Source organism: Gekko japonicus, unplaced genomic scaffold, assembly GCF_001447785.1.
Source record: "Gekko japonicus isolate JY-2015 unplaced genomic scaffold, Gekko_japonicus_V1.1 scaffold552, whole genome shotgun sequence".
Taxonomy (NCBI): Eukaryota; Metazoa; Chordata; class Lepidosauria; order Squamata; family Gekkonidae; genus Gekko; species Gekko japonicus.
The window spans coordinates 933,203-944,321 of NW_015167552.1; the positions used below are offsets into that span (position 1 = coordinate 933,203).

General features: G+C 43.3%; 1 protein-coding gene across 1 annotated transcript in view; it reads right to left on the reverse strand.

Moving 5' to 3' along the window:
• Positions 1 to 5,235, reverse strand: part of GABRP (gamma-aminobutyric acid (GABA) A receptor, pi) — a 44,930-nt gene extending 39,695 nt beyond the window's left edge. The window contains exon 1 of the mRNA XM_015413705.1: positions 5,157 to 5,235. Within this exon, the coding sequence (XP_015269191.1) occupies positions 5,157 to 5,212 (56 nt within the window). The 5' untranslated portion in view covers positions 5,213 to 5,235. The remainder of the gene's footprint in view (positions 1 to 5,156) is intronic.
• Positions 5,236 to 11,119: the final 5,884 nt, after the last annotated feature.

The following is an 11,119-nucleotide window of genomic DNA, read 5'->3' on the forward strand; positions in this document are numbered from 1 at the left end:
GCCGCAGCGCTTCTGTGCAGGCCCGGGGGACCCAGGGGCGGGGCTCTCTGGGCGTCTCCCGGCTGCAGCGCTTCTGCATGGGACCGGGGGACCCGGGGGTGGGGCTCTCTGGGCCTCCCCCGAGCTGCAGCACTTCTGTGCGGGCCCGGGGGACCCGGCAGCGGTGCTCTCCAGGCATCCCCCGGGCGCAGCACTTTCGGCGCCGGGGAATTGGGGGCAGGGTTTGCCGCTGCCACCATTTGTGCAGGCTCCTGGGCAGTGTTCCCTCTAAGCTGAGTTACTGTGAGCTAGCTCACAGTTTTTTAACCTCCAGCTCACACATTTTTGTCTCAGCTCAGGAAGGAAGGCTCTAGAGCAAACTAATTTATGCAGTAGCCAAATTGCTGGCTCACAACTTTCATGCCAGTAGCTCACAAAGTAGAGTTTTTGCTCACAAGCCTCCCCAGCTTAGAGGGAACATTGCTCCTGGGCTGCCGAAGCGGTGCTCCAGCATGCTTCGGCCCCCAAAGACCCCTGAGTTTATCAAACTATGCCTGGGGTGGGGAAAATGGATAGAGGAAGCTTTTTCTTCCGCTCCCATAATGCTAGAATTCTGGGGCACCTAGTTAAGTTGATGAGCAATAGGTATAGGACAGACAGAAGGAAATAATTCTTTATTCAATGTATAATTAAATGGCGGAATTCACAGCCACTGAACATACTAATGGTGACAAGCATAGATTTCTTTAAAATGATGGTAGGCAGATTCAATGAGGAGAGATTCATCAATGGTTACTAGCCATGGAGGGTAAAGGGAACCTCCAGGTACAGAGATAGTAAACCTCTGAAACCCAGTGGCAGGAGGCAACATCTGGCGAAGGCCTCTACACCCTGTTCTTTGGACCCCCAATGCAACTGGTTGCTGTGTGAAACACTATGCTGCAGTGAATGGACCACTGGTTTGATCCAGCAGGGGCCTGCTTCTGTTAGCGGTAGTGCCGTGTTTCCTGAGGGAACCTCCCTGCTCCTTAAGTTAGACTTCTACTCCTGAGTGCACAGGCAGAATGTGGTGGTAAGATGAAGAGCAGGAAGAAGGTCTCCAGTCATGGTATAGATGATCCACACCTGTGAGGGCAAGGAGTACATACATGTGCCACCCTTGTGCCTGCAGGAAGTATCCCTGGTAGCCAACAGCACTCCATAGGAGCTTGCCGTTATACTACATAACATGCAGTTTTAAAAACGTGCATGTGGGGAATTTCACTACTGCGGAAAGGGTCTACGGCAGAGAAAAGGACAACGGATTGGGTTTCTCACCCCGTTTGAACTTCCAAAGATCCCATTTCATTGAGATTTACTGAGCGGCACAGAATAGTTGCAGAGAGCAGCACAATCACTGAGGTGGATGCCAAAATTCCAGGATAGTAAGTATGAAATAATTCGGTAAACATCTGCCAAAAGAACTCCTCCCTGTCCCTGTCCCCTCCATAAATCATTAGCCTCTCTGCCCCACCTCTAATGTCGGAGCACATGGGCACAAAGCCCACGGAGAAAGGGTGATTTTGATTAGGACTTAAACACTCTGACAGGGGGAAGGTCAATGTCTGTTTTTGTGGCTGTTCCAGATTATTCCTCGATGACAAACTCTGCGCTGGAGGGACTGGAGTGGCATTCCTACCATGCCTGGGACTCCTTGGGAATGCGGACGATTGTGCAAGGATACTTAGTGTAAGGGACAGCTAATACCATGTGTTGGAATGTGACCTTACTTTCCCGTATAAACCAATCCTACATATACTACATATAGACCCAAAAAAACCCAGTACACGTTGGTGAGAACTGGCCATATCTTTCCTTCCAGGGCATAACATAGCAACCATGCATACTGATAACATAGCAACCATGCATACTGGGAAGAAGAGGTAAGGGGGTGATTCCCCCTCCTCAGGGGTCGTTTCGTAGAAAAAGAGCTAGGGGAACTCATTAGCATAACTCATTAGCATATGCCACACCCCCTGACATCACCGGAAGTGTGTCATAAGGCCACACACCCTGCCTGCAGTAAATTTTAAGAGGATTCTAGCAATTTTATTCTTCTAGTAATGGAGGTTTATAGAGACCTTATGAATGGTGCCAACATAAATCATTTTTTCAAATGGACTGTATAGGGTGATTAATTGACTAGACTGACTTTGTGTATTAAACGGACTTTGCAACTTTCGGGCGGACGGCGGAGGTGAAGGGGCAGAAAGGGGAAGGACAAAGCCCCAGCCCACAGGCGGCCCCGACACCCCTCGAATCTACCTCTGCCCCTCCTCATGGCAACCTCTATATTGCATGGCACTTTGTTCACAAGGCCACCCTCAAACACTGAAACCCATTTTTTTTGGGGGGGGGATTTCTAGGTAAATCAGGAGAAATTAAGTTTACAGCCAGCCAGGTGCTAAGAGAAAACTGGTACAAAATGTTTTTTTAGATGGTATATAACTCCAAAGGATATTGAGAAAGCAGACAAAGACTACAAAAGAAAATGCTGGAAATGTCAAGACATAGATGGAACCTTTTACCATATGAAAATTTAAATTCCTGTCAGCTATGCTGCCATGATGTTTATGGGCGAGAGTGCAGATGCTTGACCTGTGTGCCAACTGATGCCGCACTCCTTTGTCCTTGCTTATCTATGACCTTGCTTGCTAGCTGTCTGTGTAACGTCTCCCCATCTATTACCTGTGGGATAGGTTTCGATTCCCAGCTTTGGCTGTAACAGCCTGGGGCCCCATTCTCCCGCATGCAGGAGTCAGGCCGATTGGCCTAGGAGTGTGTGGGGGGTGTGCGTACGAATACCCTATATCCCTTTATGCTTGTAGGGAAGTATCCATTCCTAACAGTGACCATGTTACTGCCTCTATAGCTCTAGCAATAAAGTATAACCTTATGTTAAGCGTGTATTCTTTTGTTTGGCTGTGGAACCTGACAATTCCCTATGGAAGCTAAGAATATGCTATTAGATATATGACCTAATAAATTACCAAAACATTTGGAAGAGATATTCAAATATATGGTGACAATGGCTAGAATTATCTTTGCAGCAAAATGGAAGTTAGACATCTGTCCAAGCTTAGAAGAATGGGAAAATAAACTTGCCGACTATGCAGTAATGGCAAAATTAACAACCTATTTGAGAAACAGATCAATCACGAAATCTCAGGAGAGATGGAGTATTGTTCGAGCAGGAGTTAAATTTAGAATGAGAAACAGTTTAAAAATTGTATATAAATGTATTGCAATGCAGAAGCAGAATGATAACAAGTTTTGAATATAAATATATAAGTGCATTTTGAGGAGAAACATCTTTTATTTTCTTATTATGAGATATATAATAGACTTTCCTTTGTACTTTGATATATTAAAAGTTATTGTGAATATGCAGAAATGGTGAAATATGTAATACTGAATATGTGGTAGTGACGAAACTAATAATGTAGTTGCAAAATAGATCAGTTATGAAATTTGAAATTTAAAATGTTGAATATAAAAGTGCCCTAACAGAAGTAAGGACCATTGTACTTTATAGATAATGTCTTAAAAAATATAATGAAGAGGATGTTGGGGAGAAAATTTTTGTGTTTTATGCATTCTGTCATTTATATTTATCCTTGATACATACAATTATGTTATATAATCCCTACTCTCCTTTTTGTATCTCCTCTGTACTATTACTTTGTTTTCTAAAATTTTATATAAAAAACCCTGAGATGCACTGACACCAGTTGCATCTCTGTGGAGATATATATACACAGTACACACAATGGCGCCGTCAAAGAAGAGATTAAGGAATACTCTGATTTATGAGCTACCATCCCCTAAACAATTAAGACTGGATAGTTACTTCTCAAGAGTTAATCCTTCATTGCATGACACTCCTCCTAAGAACCAATATGAGACACTGATACTTTTAAGGGACGCTTTTCAAGAGGAGCAAGACCTGGATAATCAGGGTGGAAATGAAATTTCTTCTGGACAAGAGAATAGTATCTTAGCCTTGTTAGCTTCTCAAACTCTGCTTAATTTCAGATATTGTGAGCAAAAGTTATGTCTTTTTGCCTCAGGAGTAGCTAAACCTCTAGGTAGTTCACAGGTTTTCCATATTGAGAATGGCCATTGTTATACATTCAACGATCCTCAAGTTTCGGGTACACAAAATAATAATCTGTACAGAATTGAAATGTGTTGCGGGAAGGAGGGACTGTACATTATGCTGAGGCAATGTGATAAGGCTGGGTTCTAGGGGGTTAGTTAAGTAGGATATTCTATATTGTGTCTTTCAGCAATCCTTGAGTAAGATAAGCAATCATCTTTCTACTGAAAAAACAGCTATTCCCATGAGGAAAAACTCTAGTGTTTTCCACACAGTCTTATTCTTGAACACATCTGGAACCCCATCTTTATATCTATCAAAGCACTTCACAAAACTTGCCCGGAATCCTCCCACAGGCAATAAGTCATGTCACAGCCCCAGAAAACTGTCCTTGGCTGCAGTCACACATGCAGTTTATAGTGGCGTTACCTGAGCAGACTAAATGGGCCCCTCCAACAAGGACATCTGCCTTCTGTGGCACAGCTGTCAGCAGTCTGTACTGTTCCACAGTGGAAGCGGAATACACAGAAATGGAGGAAAATCCAGTATGAATGGATTGTTTGCGGTTCCCGCTGGGTTTTCCAGCATCTGAACTCTCCTGCAGTGAAAGGAACCTGGAAGGGATATCTGAACTTGCAGATCCGTTTCTGCCACTGGCTTTTTTTGAGGTGCTGCCTATATGTGTATATGTGCATGAGTGCATATGCACATCCATCCGCCTGCATTTAAATAAAACCCACCCTTACAGCTTGTCCCGTGGTTGAAGCGCAACACTAATGTGGATGCTTCCCCTCTGGACTGCCGCATAGGTAACCTGCCACAGGGTGTGCAGTCTGGATGAAATACTCTGCTACACTTTAAACCAATACAATTTGAGGCACCACCACACCGTGCCAAGCCACCAGTGTGACCGCAGCTTTTGAGTCCTTTCATACTAGAAAGTTCCCCATACACAGCCCCTTGTTCAGATAATCAAGGCTCATTTTCTTCCATAAATGGTTTAGCTCCACCACAGGTAGCCTTATATATTTCAACATACCCTTGAAATAGAAGAAAAAGCCACACACCGATGGAGGGGTAATAACAGCAGCACATTTGTGAACAGTGTTTCACCACTGTCTGTGATGGTGCATTTATCAACGATCTGTGAAATAAAGCAGAGAAATATTTCATCTTGAATGCTTTAAAGGAATGCAACCATTCATGAAAACGAGTTTGGTTGTGTGTTAGAACAAAACAGGAGTCCAGGGCCACTTTAGCAACTAACAAAATTTACTCCAGCATAACCTTACATGAGCCAGTGCTCATCTTATCAAGTGTACATACAAAAGAGATATGTTTACACTTAAATTACAAGCCACAGAAAGGTGGGAATAGGAAGATGCTACAAAGAGAGCCCAATTCAAACAGATTAAAACAAGCTGAGATTGGCTTCCCTTTGTTACATCTATCCCCCCACCTTCCTTTCTGATGTTTGCAGCCTTTAATGTAAATATATCAGCCTTATGGATGTATGTCTCATGCACCTGATGAAGTGAGCTCTGACTCTTGAAAGCCTATGTTGGAATAAATTTTGTTCGTCTGTAAGGTGCCCCACCCCTGACCTGGATGGCCCAGGCTAGCTTGATCTCATCTAGATCTTGAGACCTAAGCAGGGTTGGCCCTGTTTAATAAGAAGGAAGACCACCAAGGAAGTCCAGGGTCACTACACAGGCAATGGCAAATCACCTCTGTTGGTCTCTTGCCTTGAAAACCCTACAGGGTCACCATGTCAGCTGCAACACGACAGCACTTTCTACCACCACGAAGGTGCCCCTGTACTCCTGTTTTATTCTGATCTACAAACTAACATAGCTACCCATCTGGAACTGTGTGTACTTGCACCAGAGTTACATATTTCTGGTTGAAGCAGGACTCCGGAGCGGAGGAGGCATGGCTTATGCCTCCACAAGTGACGACCATCCGACTTTTAAATGTGGTAGACTCTTGTTTTTGGTATTAAGGATTATTTCTTCGCTGCACATTGAGGATTTTCTTTGGTGAATACTCCTACTTAACGTATCTCTACTCTCCCGTTTTGTTTTTTCCTGCGGCACACCTATCAGTCTAATAAAACCGGCCGGAAAGCGTTTATGGGATTTGAGCGAGGAAGAGCTGAAGGAGGGTAAGAGACATTTCTTTGCTGGAAATACTATTGTATCGGACTGTTAATAACATTTATGATACAAGAAGAAACGGCATTAGCTGTGAAAAGAAACCTAAGGACAAAATGGCGGCGGCGTTTGTTTGCGAGAGGGGAATAGCGGAGCTCAAATCAGAGCGGTTTCAGGAGAGACTAAGAGAAGAACTAGATAAAGCTCTTCAACTGGCGTGGGTCAAGCTCTTGGGAAATACCCAGAGTTCAAGTATAGAGGATAAGGAGATCGAGCAGCAAGCACAAAAGATACAAACCTCTAATGACTGGCAGGATTGTAAGTGGAAGGAAGAGCAACAAGAAGCACAGATCGACGCGCAGGACCAACATATAGAAGAAGGAATAAAAGAAGCGGTCTTGCCTAAAAGTGCATTGAGAACAAGGAAAAAGGGGGGGGGAAAGGAGGCACCAAAAAACGCTGGTTTAAATCCCCTTGTAGAAAAAAGAATTTAGCAACGAGTAGAAAAGCAAGCAAAGACTTTAAAAAAGCCGGAAGATCTAAACAACCGAATGCGGGACTTATCAAATATGGGGAAATCCTTTTGGACATTACACTAAAAGAGTACAAAAATTTAAGACATCGTCAAGAAAATGAGGAAAACCAAAAAGAGATGGAACATAGGCTAGATGTAGATAATGCAGAGGTTAACGTGATTGTTGGTAGCACTTTCTGGAATTAGAAAATGGCTGCAGCGGACTGTTAAATAAGCAGAAGGTTATGAAAACTAGGAGCATGAAAAAGAATGCTAAGAAGTGAAATTTGTAGATGATTGAGTGGTAACAATGTTAGTTGATGGGGAATTTTTTTAAGGTGCAAGCAATATAGAGGTCCTTTAGATTCAGAATGAATGGAAAATAATGGATTAAGATTGCGGGGGAAAAGATCAACAACCTCAGATATGCAGACGATACCACTCTGATGGTAGAAAGTGAAGAGGACCTCAAGAGCCTCTTGCTCAGGGTAAAAGAGGAGAGCGCAAAAGTGGGCTTGAAGCTCAACATCAAAAAAACTAAGATCATGGCATCCGGCCCCATGACTCCTTGGCAAATAGAAGGGGAAGTCGTGGAAGTAGTGACAGACTTCACGTTCCTGGGATCCCAGATCACCGCAGACTGTGACAGCCGTCATGAAATTAAAAGACGCCTGCTCCTTGGGAGGAAAGCGATGGCGAACCTAAACAGCATGATAAAAAGTAGAGACATCACCCTGCCAACAAAAGTCCGCATGGTCAAAGCAATGGTATTCCCAGTAGTCATGTATGGCTGCGAGAGTTGGACTATAAGGAAGGCCGAGCGCAGAAGAATAGATTCTTTTGAACTATGGTGCTGGAGAAGACTCTTGAGAGTCCCTTGGACTGCAAGAAGAACAAATCAGTCAATCCTCAAAGAAATCAACCCTGACTGTTCCCTGGAAGGCCAGATAATGAAACTGAAGCTCAAATACTTTGGCCACCAAATGAGAAGGGAGCACTCACTGGAGAAGACCCTGATGCTGGGAAAGATTGAAGGTCAAAGAAGACGGGGACGGCAAAGGATGAGATGGTTAGACAGTGTCATCGATGCAACGAACATGAAGTTGAGCAAACTTCAGAGGATGGCGGAAGACCGGAAGGCCTGGAGGGAGCTGGTCCATGGGGTCGCAAAGAGTCGGACTCGACTGTGTATAGCCTGAATGAATTATAACTGGGGCGGGGAGATAGTAAATGTGTTAGTTGCCTCTGACTGGCTAGAAAATAGATGCAGTTGGATTAGAATGTTTAAAACAGTTAGAACAGTTAGGAAATGATTTGAGGTATGTCTCTAGGTTTCTAGGTGGGGGACCGTGATGTAAGTTAAATGAAAGAGCTAAAGGATGATAAGAGCAATGTTTCAATCGATTAGTATTTTCCAGTATGTATTGTACTTGAATCCAGACTGAATGAATTAAGTAAGCTAGACTTTAAGGACTGGATGAAAAGTAATTATGAGTTTGAGTTAATGATTAAATAATGGTTATTAGGTATTTAAAAGGAATAATGAGAATGTTAAATCAAAATGGGTGATCAATGTGATAGGGGAAGAAGACAGTAAGATATGGTGTAGCTGCTGGTGGTGGTATACATGTGTATATGTTTGTTGATAAGATGTTGTCTATGTGGGAGCGTGTTTTGGTAAAGTGTGAAAAATTAATAAAAAATTTATTTTTTAAAAAAACAATTAAGACTGGATAGTTACTTCTCAAGAGTTAATCCTTCATTGCATGATACTCCTCCTAAGAACCAATATTTTAAGGGACGCTTTTCAAGAGGAGCAAGACCTGGATAATCAGGGTGGAAATGAAATTTCTTCTGGACAAGAGAATAGTATCTTAGCCTTGTTAGCTTCTCAAACTCTGCTTAATTTCAGATATTGTGAGCAAAAGTTATGTCTTTTTGCCTCAGGAGTAGCTAAACCTCTAGGTAGTTCACAGGTTTTCCATATTGAGAATGGCCATTGTTATACATTCAACGATCCTCAAGTTTCGGGTACACAAAATAATAATCTGTACAGAATTGAAATGTGTTGTGGGAAGGAGGGACTGTACATTATGCTGAGGCAATGTGATAAGGCTGGGTTCTAGGGGGTTAGTTAAGTAGGATATTCTATATTGTGTCTTTCAGCAATCCTTGAGTAAAATAAGCAATCATCTTTCTACTGAAAAAAACAGCTATTCCCATGAGGAAAAACTCTAGTGTTTTCCACACAGTCTTATTCTTGAACACATCTGGAACCCCATCTTTATATCTATCAAAGCACTTCAGAAAACTTTCCCGGAATCCTCCCACAGGTAATAAGACATGTCACAGCCCCAGAAAACTGTCCTTGGCTGCAGTCACACATGCAGTTTATAGTGGCGTTACCTGAGCAGACTAAATGGGCCCCTCCAACAAGGACATCTGCCTTCTGTGGCACAGCTGTCAGCAGTCTGTACTGTTCCACAGTGGAAGCGGAATACACAGAAATGGAGGAAAATCCAGTATGAATGGATTGTTTGCGGTTCCCGCTGGGTTTTCCAGCATCTGAACTCTCCTGCAGTGAAAGGAACCTGGAAGGGATATCTGAACTTGCAGATCCGTTTCTGCCACTGGCTTTTTTTGAGGTGCTGCCTATATGTGTATATGTGCATGAGCGCATATGCGCATCCATCCACCTGCATTTAAATAAAACCCACCCTTACAGCTTGTCCCGTGGTTGAAGCGCAAGACTAATGTGGATGCTTCCCCTCTGGACTGCCATAGGGTGTGCAGTCTGGATGAAATACTCTGCTACACTTTAAACCAATACAATTTGAGGCACCACCATACCGTGCCAAGCCACCAGTGTGACCACAGCCTTTGAGTCCTTTCATACTAGAAGGTTCCCCATACCCAGCCCCTTGTTCAGATAATCAAAGCTCATTTTCTTCCATAAATAGTTTAGCTCCACCACAGGTAGCCTTATATATTTCAACATACCCTTGAAATAGAAGAAAAAGCCACACACCGATGGAGGGGTAATAACAGCAGCACATTTGTGAACAGTGTTTCACCACTGTCTGTGATGGTGCATTTATCAACGATCTGTGAAATAAAGCAGAGAAATATTTCATCTTGAATGCTTTAAAGGAATGCAACCATTCATGAAAACGAGTTTGGTTGTGTGTTAGAACAAAACAGGAGTCCAGGGCCACTTTAGCAACTAACAAAATTTACTCCAGCATAACCTTACATGAGCCAGTGCTCATCTTATCAAGTGTACATACAAAAGAGATATGTTTACACTTAAATTACAAGCCACAGAAAGGTGGGAATAGGAAGATGCTACAAAGAGAGCCCAATTCAAACAGATTAAAACAAGCTGAGATTGGCTTCCCTTTGTTACATCTATCCCCCCACCTTCCTTTCTGATGTTTGCAGCCTTTAATGTAAATATATCAGCCTTATGGATGTATGTCTCATGCACCTGATGAAGTGAGCTCTGACTCTTGAAAGCCTATGTTGGAATAAATTTTGTTCGTCTGTAAGGTGCCCCACCCCTGACCTGGATGGCCCAGGCTAGCTTGATCTCATCTAGATCTTGAGACCTAAGCAGGGTTGGCCCTGTTTAATAAGAAGGAAGACCACCAAGGAAGTCCAGGGTCACTACACAGGCAATGGCAAATCACCTCTGTTGGTCTCTTGCCTTGAAAACCCTACAGGGTCACCATGTCAGCTGCAACACGACAGCACTTTCTACCACCACGAAGGTGCCCCTGGACATAGCTACCCATCTGGAACTGTGTGTGCTTGCACCAGAGTTACATATTTCTGGTTGGCCTCTGAACAAAATGCTAACCTTAACCCTTGTTTTGATCCATCATCAGCTTTTTTTATGATAAACATCTTAGATGCATGGTTCACATGAGCCCTTTTCAGACATGGCCTTGTTGACCAGAAAGCCAGCAAACACAGGTCCATCTTCCTGATATGCACAGTCATCATATTGCCTGAAAGGGGCAACGTGTGGATTTTCAGCTTCAGTATATGTCACACCAAACCGTGAAAAACCAGGGTGTGTACACATGTGCAAATTCTGCACAGTGCCCCTTACAGATAACATCCTTATACTATTAGCCAGAGTTTTTTTTCTGTGCGGATACTTATTTCCACCAACAGGGGGCTCACTTTCCCCCAACAGCTTTTCCTGCATAGTCAGTAGACTTCCTGAGTTTGTAGAAAAATCCAAAAACTAAAAAAATCCCTTACAGGTGGCTGAATTCCCCCAAAATCCTTTTGAAATGGCCTCTGCGGGGATCTGCTTCAGGCATCAAC